A 15,998-nucleotide genomic window follows, 5' to 3' on the forward strand; every position below is an offset into this window, starting at 1 on the left:
AAAGGCCAAGGGGCCCCAGCATCGACATCAATCAAGTAAGTTCAACTGTTCCTTGCAAGCGGTTCTGCTCGGCCAAAGCTTCCCTTCTGACATGAGCCATCCTCAGGGGAAAGAAAGTGACCGGCAAAGCTGAGGGGAAGGGGGGCAGATGATGGAAGTTGGGAGGGGAGGAGAGAGAGAAGGGGCAGATGATGGAATGGAGGAGATGAGAGAAAGAAGGGGACAGATGATGGAAGTGAGAAGGGAGAGAGAGAGAGCAGAAGGCAGATGGATGTCAGTTGAGAGGGGAGAGCAGATGCCGAATGGAAGTGGGAAAGAACACATACTTGATGGAAGGAGGAGATAAAGGGGGAAGAAAATAGTAAGATAATGGAGGGGTGAGGGAAAGGGGTGACAAGCTGTGGGTAGACACAGTGAAAAGAGGGAAACTGGACTAAATAGTAAGAAAGAATTTAATTTAGATGGAGGAAGAAAATAGAGAAGGAAGACCAGAGAAGAAAAGGGAAGAGAGAGCAGAGAATGATATCAGATCTGAGTGGAAGAAATGAGAAGAGAGAGATGCTAAAAACCACAGGGGGGAGGGAAGGACAGAGATGCCAGACCATGAGGGGAACAGAAGGAAGATGATGGATGCCAGACCAAATTGGGGGAGGGGCAGGAGGAGAGATGGCAGTGAAAGACAGACAGTGAATGGAAGGGGCAGATGCTGGACTGAAGAGACAGAGAAGGTTATCATGCCGCTGTACCGGGCCGTGGTACGTCCTCACCTGGAGTACTGCGTCCAGCACTGGTCACCGTACATGAAGAAGGACACGGTACTACTCGAAAGGGTCCAGAGAAGAGCGACTAAAATGGTTAAGGGGCTGGAGGAGTTGCCGTACAGCGAAAGATTAAAGAAACTGGGCCTCTTCTCCCTTGAGCAGAGGAGATTGAGAGGGGACATGATAGAAACATTCAAGGTACTGAAGGGAATAGACTTAGTAGCTAAGGACAGGTTGTTCATCCTCTGCAAGGCAGGGAGAACGAGAGGGCACTCTCTAAAGTTGAAAGGGGATAGATTCCGTACAAACGTAAGGAAGTTCTGTGGTGGAAAGCTGCAGCGCTCTTCCAGAGGCTGTTATAGGGGAAAACACCCTCCAAGGATTCAAGACAAAGTTAGACAAGTTCCTGCTGAACAAGAATGTGCGCTGGTAGGGCTAGTCTCAGTAAGGGTGCTGGTCTTACACCAGAGGGCCGCCGCGTGAGCGGACTGCTGGTCATGATGGACCTCTGGTCTGACCCAGCAGTGGCAATTCTTATGTTCTTAGGGCAGACACTGGCTGGAAGAGAGTGAAAAGGCAATGAAAGCAGAAACCAGAGACGACAAAAGGTAGAAAAAAAATAATTTTATTTCTATCTTGTGATTCAAATATATCAGATTTGAAATATGTATCTTGCTAGACATAACTGGGGAGTGCAAAGCCCAGGCAGTGCTTCTTTAGCTTCCAGCTGGCTTAGGGCTCTCTGACCAGGGGGCAGTTGCCCTAGTTCCACTCCCCTAACACCATTCTTGTCATGTGTGACTGTGGTATTCTGTTACATGATATTTGTGTAGCATTCTGTAATAATTTGGCTTATTCAGTTTTCTTGATAGTAGAGGGGATATATGTGAATGGGAGGGGAGACAGGGGTTTTGTTAATCTTTGCCCTGTATTATTTGTATTTATAAAATGACAATTGTATAGAATATTGTTTCTTTTTATACTTTAATAAAATATGTTCAATATAAAATCATAACTATTTGAGGCTTGTGCGGATGGGATCAGATGGTTTGTGGAACCGAGCTTGCGGGGACGGAGCGGCAATGGTTTTAAAAAAAAAATTTCAGTCTTAGTAGTTTGCCGGTCCACAAAATAATTATTTTATTTCCGCCGGTCCATAGGTGTAAAAAGGTTGAAGAACACTGAGCTAGAGCATGAGAAAGAAAGAAAAAGCTGGTAAGTAGCTGAAAAGTAAAAATGACAAGGTGAAATTTGAGTGGTCAGAGAGGCAGAAAAGTAAAAAAAGGGCAGGAAGAGCTAAAAAGGAAAGATCAGTATGTCAGATAGGAGTAGTGATGGAATGAAACAAGACAGGGGAGGGAAGAAAAGGCATATGGACAGCAACCACTGGAAATGGAATTAGAAGACACAAGAAAGCAGAAGAAACAATATGGGATCCACTTAATAGAAAAATAAAATATGCAGACAACAAAGATAGAAAAAAAGTGTTTTATTTTAAATGCATTACCTGGATATGTTAGCTTTGGGACATGTGCATCACAGATATTTGTACTGTGTTCAGTGGCTTACCAGACAGCTGATGAGGAATGGGGGTGAGCAGTGGACCTGAGCTCAAAGTGGGTGGCAACTAAATTTTCTTCCCACCACCTAAGTTGGTGGACTTCTCAAAGCCCTGTCAGCTGAAGATCTCTTCCTCTAGTTTGGCAGCAAGAACTCTTCAAGCTCTGCAGCTGGTGGCAGCTCAGAGACACTGCCGCTACCTGCAGAGCTTGGAGATTACTGTCTCATAGATGCAGACACTGTACATCTCATCCTCCAAGTCCATATTCGTGACCACTGAGATGCAGTAATTTGATGCTTAATCTCAATGCTCCAAATGTCCCTAAGACCAGTTTTTGTTTTTTTATTCATAAATCCAGATATTAATTTGTACCACTGAGCAGCCTGGTGTCCCAGAAAGTCCACCTGAAAACACAAGAACTATACTGATTGCTAAGATTTTTCCATTCAGGGAACCCTACCTGAATGGCCTGCTTCAATTGCAACCATCTATAATTTTGTGATTTATTAAGACCATATTTGTGTTCCAATTGTGAAAAGTCAAGCAGCTTACCATTAGAAATAACATCATCTAAAGTGCATATACCTGCCTTCATCCAATATTTCCAGATGACCTTAAAACCGCCAATTTGAATCTTGGAATTTAGGCATAGGGTCCGATACGTTGATTTAAGTATTGAAATAGGTGTTAAATTATTAATATATCTTAAGGTTTTCCATTTGTCTACTAATATTCTATTTTCCTTATATAACCTAGGCAATTTGATACTGAGAACATGGCTTAATCTCAGAGGAAACATGAGTTGCCATTCCAACATCAACCAATCTGGGAACTTTTCCATGAGCTCTGGGAGGATCCAATACAAACCTTGACGCATAATATAGGATTGATGATATCTATAAAAATTAGGAAAACCCCACTCTCCTTGATTGGCTTTTGTAAAGATACTAGAGCAATTCTTGCAATTTTACCTAGCCAAATAAATTTTGTAAGAATACTGTTCAATTTTTTATAAAAGGACCCCGGAAAAAACACTAGTAACAAACCACAGGCAAAATCATCATTTTAATAGTTTGAACTCTCTCCCACCAAGATAGATGTAATGGGTTCCAATGTTCACACATTTCTGTAACCTTTTGCAATAAAAATTTCTCATTCACTTTCATTGTCTCTTTCATTGTATTTTTTTTATCCAAATGCCTAAATATTTTATTCCCTCTTCCTTCCAAAGAAAGGGAAATTAATCAAATAATCCTTTTGTACAATGTACAAGGTAAATCCAAATAATGTATACTTGTCAGAGAAGTCATTAGAAAGGTGTATGAACTGAGGAAGGGGAAAGGGATAGCAAGGTTGCTTAGCTATAACAGGGTGTTCCCATAGTCAATATAATGCAGAAACATAATTGCAGATAAAGGCAAAATAGCCTGTCCAGTCTACCCATCCGGAGTAACCATTATCTCTTCCTCTCCCTAAGAGATCCCACATGCCCATCCCAGGCTTTCTTGAATTCAAACACAGACTGTCTCCACCACCTCTTCTGGGAGACTGTTCCACACATAAATCACCCTTTCTGTAAAAAAAACATTTCATTAGATTACTCCAGAGCCTATCACCTCTTAACTTCATCCTATGCCCTCTCATTCTAGAGCTTCCTTTCAAATGAAAGAGACTCGACTCGTGCTCATTTACATCACATAGGTATTTAAATGTCTCTATCATATCTCCCCTCTAAAGTATACAGATTGAGATCTTAAGTGTCTCCTTACGCCTTATGATGAAGGCTACACACCATTTTAGTAGCCTTCCTATGGACCAACTCCATTCTTTTTATATCATTTTAAAGGTATGATCTCCAGAATTGCACACAATATTCAAAATGAGGTCTCACCACAGTCTTATACAGGGGCATCAATACCTCTTTTTTCCTACTGGCCTTACCTCTTCCTGTGCACCCTATCATCCTTCTCGCTTTCGCTGTCACCTTTTTAACTTGTTTGGCCACCTTAAGATCATCACATACCATCACACCCAAGTCCCGCTCTTCTGTCATGCACATAAGCTCTTTACCCCCCTAGACTGTATTGCTCCTTCGGATTTTTGTAGCCCAAATGTATGACCTTGCATTTCTTAGCATTAAAGTTTAGCTGCCAAATTTCAGACCATTCTTCAAGCTTTGCTAGGTCTTTCTTCATGTTATTCACACCATCAAGGGTGTTTATTTATTTATTTGCTCAATTATTTAGCCCGTCCTTCCAAAGGAGCCCAGAATGGGTTACAAAGTACATCTATAATATAATCGAGACAGGACAAAGATTACATAATTTACAATACAGATATGACAAAAAATATATCCACTAAGCAGCTCTGGTGAGAATAGGTGGTGGTGATGCGTTGACTCTGAATGTCATTTCTGGGTGCATGTCCGTAAGGCCCGGGGTATCATCCGCAAAGAGGCAAATCTTACCTGATAGCCCTTCAGCAACATTGCTTATAAAAATGTTAAAAAAGAACAGGCCCCACAACAGAACCTTGAGGCACACCACTGATAACACCCCTTTCCTCAGACCTTCTTTCATCTACCACTCAACCAGTTCCTGATCCAGCCCATCACTTTGGGCTCCACCCGAGGGAACTCAAGTTTATTTATTAGAAGTCTCTGTGGAACACTGTCAAAGGCTGTTGCCACTGTTACAACTGTTGCCACTGTTACCGGCCCTTGGCAACTGGTAACATCCTCTACGGGCAAGCAAAGAAAACCCACCTCATTCTCACTTTCTTCTTCTTTTTCTCCCCAACAGGGTACTTCTACAACAATACCACAACTCACTCTCAGCAATAGATTTCAGATCTTGCAAGAAGGAACCTCCGAGGAAATAGCAGAGGGGGCCCAGGAGGATACCCAGCTCGCAACTTCAAATCCAGGGCCCGCGGACCAGCCCCCCGGAAGGAACGAAGAGTGGTAGTCATAGGAGACTCCATGCTAAGGGGCACCGAGGGACCAATTTGCAGGCCTAATTTGCAGTCAAGAGAGGTCTGCTGTCTCCCCGGAGCCAGGATCCGGGATATCAACACAAGTCTTGACAAACTTCTAAAACCTAATGATCATTTTCCCATGTTTCTCATCCATGTAGGCACAAACGACACTGCAAAAAATACCACGGAGAATATTCCCAGAGACTTTGGAGCACTGGGAGAGAAATTGAAGAAGATAGGAGCACAGGTGGTCTTCTCGTCAATTCTACCAATAAGAAACAAAGGCAGAGCCAGGGAAGAGCGTATCCAACGGACTAATGAATGGCTCCGTGAATGGTGCATAGAGATGAACTTTGGATTTCTAGACCACGGCGAGACGCTCCAGGGACTACAAGGACCAGACGGACTCCACCTAACCAGGAGAGGTAAGAACGTATTTGGACATCGACTGGCCCGCCTACTCCACAGGGCTTTAAACTAGGTAAGTTGGGGGAGGGTACATACTTATATCCCAGAGCAGTAAGAAACCACCCTGAGGAGGCAAGTCACACCCACACTTCTGAGTCTAAGGTAGGTACCAATAACTTCCACAATAAGTCAGGGAAAATTGTCAATGTTAATTTAGGAGACACACAAACTCATAAGGGAAACTCTTCACAGATATGGAAGGCTATGTATGTAAATGCACACAGCCTGGGAAATAAACTTCTAGAATTGGAGACTGAAATAATAAACGCCGATCTGGATGTAATAGCGATATCTGAAACCTGGTTCACGGACTCGCATGGGTGGGATATGGTTATACCGGGTTACAACTTACTTCGTTGCGACAGAGAGGGTAAAATGGGAGGAGGTGTAGCACTGTACACTAAGGAGAGCGTCAAAACTATCAGAATCACAGATGTTAGTTACACCGGGGAATCCCTCTGGGTGAACCTGGCCAGAGGGTATGAAAAATGCCTATACCTTGGCGTGATATACAGACCCCCCAGGCAACAGGAAGACCAAGACATGGAATTAATAGAGGACATAGAGAATATCACACTGCGCGGAGACACAGTAATACTAGGAGACTTCAACATGCCTGATACAGATTGGAACACACTCTCCGCGACTACAAGTAGCAGCAAAAGAATTTTAACCTCCATAAAGGGTGCACGTCTCAAGCAATTGGTATCGGAGCCCACCAGGAACCAGGCAATACTATACCTAGTACTCACCAACGGAGATAGCGTCTCGGAAGTCTCAGTAGGTGATACACTGGCTTCCAGCGACCATAATATGGTATGGCTCAACCTCGAGAAGGGTTTCCCTAAATCACACACAGCAACGAGGGTTCTCAACTTTAGAGGCACAGACTTCAACCGCATGGGAGAATTTATCCATCAAGAGCTATATAAACAGGTAAAAGCTGACAATGTGGAGGATATGTGGTCGACTCTAAAGTCCATCCTACATGAAGCGACAACCCGCTACATAAGAACAGTAAGTAAACGCAGGAGAAACAAAAAACCCCAATGGTTCAGCAAAGATATTTCAGACCTAGTTAAAAAGAAAAAAGAAGCATATATCGCCTACAAACATTTAGGAAAACAGGAGGCGAAAGAGGACTATCTAGACAGATCCAGAGCTGTCAAAAAAGCAGTCAAAATCCAAATGGAGGAAAATCTAGCACAGAACATTAAGAAAGGAGATAAATCTTTCTTTAGCTATATTAGTGACAGGAAAAGAAACAAAGATGGGATTGTACGCCTGAAGCAATCGGACGGTAACTTTCCAGAATCGGATTCTGCCAAGGCAGAACTACTAAACAAATATTTCTGTTCAGTCTTCACATGCGAGGCACCGGGAGACGGTCCACAGCTTCAGACGGGAGATAACCAGAAAGACCCGTTTCAGGATTTCGAATTTACGCCAGATAGCGTCTACAGCGAACTATCAAGACTCAAAGTGAACAAAGCCATGGGACCAGACAACCTACACCCCAGGGTACTCAGGGAGTTATGTGAAGTCCTGGCGGAACCATTATCTGTGCTTTTCAATCTTTCCCTACGCACAGGAAGAGTCCGCTTGGACTGGAAAACCGCCAACGTAATCCCACTCCACAAAAAGGGCAGCAAGACAGAGACAGCAAACTACAGGCCAGTGAGTCTCACGTCTATAGTGTGTAAAGTCATGGAAACACTGATCAAACGGAATCTTGACACAATCCTAGATGAGGAAAATCTACGTGATCCCCACCAACACGGGTTCACCCAGGGTAGATCCTGCCAATCCAATCTTATTAGCTTTTTTGACTGGGTTACTAGACAACTGGATGCCGGGGAGGCACTGGACGTGGACTTCAGTAAAGCATTTGGACTTCAGTAAAGCATTTGATAGCGTCCCACACCGAAGGTTATTGAACAAGCTGAAATCAATGGGCTTGGGAGACACTCTAACTAAATGGGTTGGGGACTGGCTGAGCGGTAGAGTACAGAGGGTGGTGGTGAACGGTACCCCATCAGAAGCGTCGGACGTGCTCAGTGGAGTACCGCAGGGCTCAGTCTTGGGCCCGATTTTATTCAACTTATTCATAAGAGATATGACGCAAGGGCTTAGGGGAAAGGTATCACTGTTCGCCGATGACGCCAAAATTTGCAACATTGTAGGCAACAGCTTATTACCTGACAATATGACACAGGACTTACTGCTGCTGGAAAGATGGTCAACGACTTGGCAGTTGGGCTTCAATGCTAAAAAATGCAAGGTAATGCACCTGGGTAAGAGAAACCCGCGCAGAACTTATGCACTAAATGGAGAGACCTTGGTTAGGACCAAGGAAGAACGTGATCTAGGAGTGATTATTAGTGATGACATGAAGGCTGCCAATCAAGTGGAGAAGGCTTCTTCCAGGGCAAGACAAATGATGGGTTGTATCCGCAGAGGTTTTGTCAGCAGGAGACCTGAAGTCATTATGCCATTGTACAGATCCATGGTGAGGCCTCACTTGGAGTACTGTGTTCAATTCTGGAGACCACACTACCGTAAAGACATACTGAGGATCGAGTCGGTTCAGTGAATGGCCACCAGGATGGTCTCGGGGCTAAAGGATCTAACGTATGAAGAAAGACTAAAGAAGTTGCGACTGTACTCACTTGAGGAACGAAGAGAAAGGGGAGACATGATTGAAACGTTTAAGTACATCACGGGTCGCATTGAGTCGGAAGATGATATCTTCTGTCTTATGGGTCCCTCGACCACAGAGGGCATCCGTTGAAGATCAGAGGAGGGAAGTTTCAAGGAGACTCCAGAAAGTACTTCTTCACCGAAAGAGTGGTGGATCAGTGGAACAAACTCCCACTGCAGGTTGTTGAAGCCAGCAGCGTGAAGGATTTTAAGAGTAAATGGGATGCTCACGTGGGATCTTTAAGGGAGTAAATTCAGGAGCGAATACTTTGGAATGGGCAGACTTGGTGGGCTATAGCCCTTTTCTGCCACTATGTTTCTATGTTTCTAAAGGCTTTGCTAAAATCTATATAAACCACATCTTTACACTCCCTCTATTCAATTCTCTCGTCACCCAGTCAAAGAAATTGATCAGATTTGTCTAACAAGATCTACCTCTAGTAAATCCATGTTGTCTCAGGTCCTGTAATCCACCAGGTTCCAGAAACTTCACCATTCTCTGTTTTAAAAGTGTTTCCATTAATTTACTTACTACAGAAATCAAACTTACTGGCCTGTAATTCCCTACACATTTCTCACTTCTATTGTTGTGTAAAGGAACCACATCCACCCTTCTCCTTCCAGTAACATTCCCAACTCTAGAGAAGCAATGAAAAGGTCAGTCAGTGGAGCCACCAGAACTTCCCTAAGTTCCTTCAGCACCCTCAGATGTACACCATCTGACCATTTTGTCTACCTTTAATTTAGCTAGCTCTTCACAAATGCAACCCTCTGAAAATCGATCAGGGTCTACCACTACTCCATCCCAATTTGCATTTGTCTTCTGTGGTTCCACTCCCAGCGCTTCAGTTGTGGACATAGAACAGAAATATTTATTAAGCAATTCAGCCTTTTCTTTATCAGTTTCTACATATTTCTCCCCTTCACTTTTGAGTCTCAAAATGCCGTTTTTCACTTCTTCCTATCATTAATTTATCTAAAACATGTCTTGTCTCCCTGTTTTATCGTCTCAGCTATTTTTTTCTTCCATTTGTATCTTTGCCTTCCTGACTTGACCAGCCTCTCTTAACTTTTCTAGATATTTTTGCCTTCCTGACTACTTGACCAGCCTCTCTTAATTTTCTAGATATTTTTGCCTATCTTCCTCTTTCTGCTGTCTTTTGTAGTTTATGAAAGCTACTCTTTTATTCCTTACCTTCTCAACTACTACTTTTGATAACCAAAGCAGCCTTATTTTCCTCGTAAAAAGATTTATCGCCCTTACAATAACTCCTTTCAGTTTTGCCCACTGCATTTCTACTCTTCGCAGACGTTCCCATCCAAATAATCCTTTGATGTAATCCCCCATCCGAACAAAGTTTGTTTATTTAAAAGTCTAGAACCTTTACTTTTGAATGAGTCCCCTCTCTATACCCATCTTAATATTAAACCATACCATGCTGTGATTACTGGAATGCCAGATCACCCACTGTAACAACAGAAACACTTTCCCTGTTTGTATGCACTAATTCCAGTATGACCCCATCCTGCGTGGGTTCGATTACCAACTGCTGAAACAGTTCTCCTTGTAGAGAACAGAGAATGACATGGTGACAAAATTCATCATCGTCCCGGTCCATAACCACAGCAAACCATCTTGATGTCATTATTCAAGAAGAAAGGGAAGAATCAAGAGTATGAATGGGCCCAACTACAGACCCTTAAGCCTTGCATTGAAGAATTTTGGGGTAGAAGGACTGAGGTTAAGATAGACACGTAAGAATGACACAGGATTATTTCCCGCGGTTATCTGCGGGGATGGGAACGATGATGAATTTTGTCACCATGTCATTCTCTAGTAGAGAATCCAGGATCTCCCTCCTTCTAGAAGACCCCACAATAGGGATACCCCAATCAACATCTGGCATGTTAAAATTACCTATTAATAAAACTTCCCCTTTTTTAGACATTCTGAATGACTACTATTAAATCTTTGTCCACTTCTTCCATCTGTGAAGGAGGCCTGTATATCACACCAATGTAAATATATTCACCATTCCATCTTTCCATAGTTATCTTTACAGTGCAAGTTTTTCCAATACAGGTTTTATACTAACTTGGCATATACTAGGGATCTAATACCAATATACAGTTTACAGGTTAAATTAGCCATAGTTGAAGTGAAAGATTTTTCAATACTAGTTTTCATCCTAATGTGACACATACTGGGATCTAGTACCAATATACATTTCTTTGTACTCCATTGGTCATGGGTAGGGGAGTTAGGTGAAAAGATATCTTTTTATTGCTGTCCTAAAGTTGAGTCCATAAAGGAATCTGATCTGCAGGGACAGTTGGTTCCGTGGTTCTGTATGAAGTGGGAATAGGTAAGTTGTTTGGCAGTTTGCAGTTGAAGAGCATGACCAGGGGCAATTTGAGGTATATTTCATCCTGGCAGTTGGGGGAACTATTCAACACGTACGGAGGAAGCTTGGCCATCAAATAGCCCAGCGCCATGTCGTGCAAGGATCTGAACACTAGCATCAGGTCCTTGAAGACACAATTTTTGGCTAAGGGCAGCCAGTGAGTCAACAATAGAGTCTGGGAGACAGGGTCGCGAGCATGGAGGGTTTTAAAAGTCTGATTGCTGTGCTTTATACACACTAGAGACAACATATGTTCTTTGCTGTGATACCGTTGAATAGCGTATTGCAGTAATCCATGCAAAAGAATACTGAGGCATGTTGTGTGACATCAGACTCACAAAAGTAGTTCCTTATTTTTCAGAGTTGTTGCAGGTAGTAAAATGAGGAAGGTATCACCTGAGAGATATTCCTAAGCTGCACACTTAGTCTTTTGCAGTTAGGGTAGTTGAGTCCTAGCGCAGCAAGAGACGGGCGCAGTTGCAGTGTTCTTTGCAGATCCAAAGGAGTTCCGTTTTAGAGGTGTTTAGTTGCAATTTGTTGATGGACATCTAGTTTTTTATCTCCAAGAAGCAGTTTAGGAGTTTTGTTATCTGGGCATCACGGGTTTCTCCTAGCGGTAGGTATTGTTGGATGTCATCCTCAAAAGGAGTGAATCTGCATTTGGTATTTACAGGCTATGTCTAGGACAGGTCTAATGTAGAGATTGAATAACAGGGGAGGATAGCAGAGCCCTTGAAGAACTCATTTGATCGGTTTGAGTTTTGACAGCACATCATTGAGCAATATGATTTGGGATCTGTTATTCAGGAAGGAGGTGAACCATCGTAGTGCAGTGTCTTGGATTCCAATTTCAGAGAACCATTCCAGATCTGGGAATCATCAGTATATAGGTGATACTGGAAGCAATGGGAGGAAATCAGGGCACTGAGGGCAAGGTGTAGAGAGAGAAGAGATCCTAAGACAGAACCTTGGGGTATACCAACTGCTAGTGGTTTGGCAGCAGGAGGATGATCCACCAATGCATATACTAAAGGTGCAATGGGAGAGATAGGAAGCAAACCAGGAGAGGACAGATCCTTGGAATCCAAGCAAAGATACTATTACTGAGATATCTAATATTATAATGTACACCGTCTTCTGTTTATTTTATTTATCTAATTCTCTTCTCATTACCCCACATACGACTGTTGGTTCTACGGGCTAACTGCCTTAACGGCCTTGATGGCAGTGGACATTCTTCCTACCTTTTTGCAGCGGGATCGAAGTTCTTTTACACAATATTCAAATGGCTGTTCCTCTTCCCTCATCTGCTAGTGGGGAGTTTGCTGAGGTGATGGAGATCAGAGGTGGGGAGATTGATGTTTGGCCCACCAAGTCGAGAGTGACACTTTGTGTCGGAGGAGGTGGCCTGCGGGGGCATCCTGCTTGTTGGCAAGGGTTCAGCCTTTCTATGAGACTAATGATGAAGATCGGCAAGCGCCTGTGGCTGATGCGCCGAAGATGGGGGTTACAGATGCTCAACCGATGCATACATATAGAATCAGCCGGTGAATCAACCCTGTCGGAGGTGGCTGATTGCTGGGTCCTCCTTCTCTCCTCGGCATGCTGCCTGCCTGTGGACTACTTCTTTTGTCTCAGGCCGCTTGTCTTTGGTTGCTTCAGGACTTGTCGCTGACAATGAGCTGACTTTTGCTCCTGTGGTCCGCTACTCCTGGTCCTTACCTTGTGGAGATCTGCTTGCAGAGGTTGTCCTGCTATGACGATTGAGCTGCCATAATGACTGATTTCAAACTACTCCTCATTATTTTTCTTTTCTTCTTCTTACATTTATTTTTGTTATTAATTATTATTTACTGTTTATTTCTTTTTCCTTCTTTTAATTCAAACTTAATATTGTCTGCTCTTTTCTCTCTCTCTCTTTTGTTCATAGTTCTCATTATTACGCTCCAGACACCTTAGCACTGATTGTGATCCCTATCTGGACAGATAGGGAGTTATTGTGTGCCGTACTTCCTCATGGTTTAACCAATTTTAATGTTAACAATTTCTCCTTTGTTGTATCTTTTGTGTACCACCATGAACTGAAAGGCATATGCGCAGTATATAAATAAAGAATTATGTTATGAAGAATAGATGGCTTATAAGTAAAGTAATTAAAAAAAATGTAAGTTATCTTAGTTCAATGAGTAAGCTAGGTATATTTGATAATTTTACCCTACCACTTTTGCTTTACACCCTTCTGCATTTTAATATTTTCTTCCATTTCTTTTCAGGATATCTATGGGTGAGAATGTTGTGCTTATTTCTTTTATTATCATAATACAGTTCCATCAGATTAAGAAAGCATCAGCATAAACACAACTATAAAGGAAAATAAATAGCAAGATAATGAGACTAGGGATTTCAGAAAAACAGTATGTCCTGAGGGGGCGTGCCCGAGCTCTAGACAAGATGGACGCCTGAACTCATTTCTCCTCCTCAGCTCCTACTAATTTCGAAAGCTGGACTTAATTTATCTACTTGAAAACAACTTTTTCTCTTCTGCACTAATTAAGAGAAATGTCATCAGCAAAACCATGTAAAATGGATGTGACAGCTAGCTCATCTGCTGGTCTGAAAAGAACCAAACCTGATCCACCAACCCCAGAAAATTGTCCTATTAAAGAGGAGAATTAGATTCAGTAACCCCAAAGAAGACAATAAATTTTATGAGGTTACCTGAAGAATGTATGGTGTTCCACACAAACCTTCCACAACCGCTTTGCAGCTCGATGATTTGGCAGCTTGAAGCCAATGGTACTTTCAAACTGTTCCAGCTGAACAAATCCATAAAACAAATTAATACATTTCCTTAGGAGCTGATTAATAGCTAAAATTATATACATAGTTCATAATGCTCCATTACAATGCAAAACAACAATTCACTATTCTTGCTCAACATAAAAATATCAAATTCTGTTTTCAGGATTACACCAGATGCATCTTTTGAGCACTGTAATAGTTATTTTTGCGCTTCTTACTACACGATATTTGGAAAAAAATGGAATCTCCAGTATTTTTCAAAATAATCCAAATATGTCCTACCGAAGAAAAACTTCTGCCTAAAATTCAAGACATTTGAGGCCCAAATATATAAAGCTACAACAGCACAGTAAAAAAGACTTCTTTTACTAGTGATGCTCAGTACAATAGCATGCTAATTATATGCTTGCTATTTGTGCAGCGAATCACTGGTAAAAGGGTGGAGGAACTGTGCCTGGTGCTTGGTCAGACAAGCAATAGCTAGGCACAGCTCCTCCCTCCTGTCAAACTGTGCTTTCCCTACCACTTAGCTGTTCGGGGCAGGACAAGCAGGGTTTTTTTTAATATTAATGGGCACAGATGTTATGCATGTATTAAACACACACATCTGTGCCAATATATATAAAAAAAGGTTGCACCAGGTCCTCTTCGTAGTATCAGCAGGAAGGATGATCATTCCCTCCTGCCTCAGCCGTCGTTGTCTAGAACTCCCCCCCACACACACACACACACCACCCAATCTCCCTGTACCTTCTAACGAAAATCGGCAGGAGTGATGCCTACTCCCTCCTGCCGGCAGGCCTTCCTCTTCAAAATAGTGGGGCTTCCCCTTCCCAGTGCATCCCAAGTGCTCAGCAGCAGTATTAAGTTGAGCTTACAACACAGCAGTCAGATTAAAGCAGCGATAGCAGTTATCAATCAATTTACAGAGAATAAGCACTTCCCCCGAAGAAGCCATCCAAGAGTGAAACAGACTGGCCCGAGTTCCGTTGGGAGCAAGCTAAGTGCTTTATTAAATCTTGAGAAAATCAGTGGTTAAATCCAAATATTGATATACCCATACACTGCAAGTTTAATGACTGATAGTAACTGCTTGCACATGCACAAAAATTTGATTTAAATATCATGCATAAAAAGAAAAAAAAAGATTGTCAGATTTTTTTGACCAGTGATGATGTTCAAGCCCCTTTAAAGTGGTTTTCAAAAGTGAACTTTTTAAACACTTGGGCATTTGAGGTCTTTTCCCGGATATGCTCCGATATATAATGAATATTTGTAGAAAATCAAGATAGACAACATTTCCACTATAGATTTACTATTAGTATTTATATACCGTTCTTTGTTGCAACATCATTGTAGTATACATCAATTAAAAAGGAAAAGAATGGCAATAATTATAGTATAGATATATAGAAAGGGAGAGAGAAAGAAAAAAATGATCATTCAGTTGCTGTATGATCCAATGCCCAACTCAAGATTAAGACCGTATAAAATCAAAACTAAGAAGAAAATGCCAATCAAAATAAATACATTTTTTAAAAAGCTCTAAATTTAGTATAGGTAGCCTCACAGCAAAGTTCATTTTGGACCGATGCAAAATATTGGACCGATGCAAAAAAGGCAGTTTTGAGTAGATTTTAATCTAACCAAATAAATAAATGGCAATGGCAATCTATTTAGAGCTGATGAATGTAAGGTTCTGGCAGGTTTATATGGAACCAGTAATTTTGCAAGATAATCAGGCTACCCGCTAGTCAATACTTGAAATGCCAAAGTTAACGCTTTGTGCATCAGCCTAAATTTTATTGGAAGCCAGTGATATTCCCTAATCAACGGAGTGACATGATCACCGCTTAGATGTTAGGTGGTGTAGAAATTTTTTTAAATAAATAAATACCTCTGAGCATTTGTAATAACTCTAATAGCAGTATTTTGAACTGTCTACAATTTCTTAAGAAAAACTTGGGAAAGTCCTGTATAGACAGTATTACAGTAATCCAGTTGCGAAGTAACCAATGCATAAACAAGAGATTTGCAGCAGGAAGTGTCTATATACAATAGTATAGAGTGTATCATGAATAAAGAATAGAAATTACCTAAACCAACTGAGGATGAGAAGTCAAAGCTCTATCTAACTCCCAAATACTGCATAGAATTTTGGTTGTACAGTTTGAGATCACAGTAATGGAGACACTGCCAGAGATTATGAAGAACCAGTAATCCGTATACCAGTAGTTTTCTGAGGATTCAGAATTAATTTATTTTGTGAAATCCATTCGTCAATCATGTCTAAACAAGTTTGTAAAGAGTCTTTTTTTCAGATTT

General features: G+C 41.8%; 1 protein-coding gene across 10 annotated transcripts in view; it reads right to left on the reverse strand.

Annotated features, from left to right (window-relative positions):
- Positions 1-15,998, reverse strand: part of EPB41L2 (erythrocyte membrane protein band 4.1 like 2) — a 451,080-nt gene that overhangs the window by 170,086 nt on the left and 264,996 nt on the right. For all 10 annotated transcript variants that reach the window (XM_033936201.1, XM_033936204.1, XM_033936198.1 and 7 more), the window contains exon 10: positions 13,590-13,687. In XM_033936201.1, the coding sequence (XP_033792092.1) occupies positions 13,590-13,687 (98 nt within the window). The remainder of the gene's footprint in view (positions 1-13,589; positions 13,688-15,998) is intronic.

Source organism: Geotrypetes seraphini, chromosome 3 (genome assembly GCF_902459505.1).
Source record: "Geotrypetes seraphini chromosome 3, aGeoSer1.1, whole genome shotgun sequence".
In the NCBI taxonomy this organism is placed as follows: domain Eukaryota; kingdom Metazoa; phylum Chordata; class Amphibia; order Gymnophiona; family Dermophiidae; genus Geotrypetes; species Geotrypetes seraphini.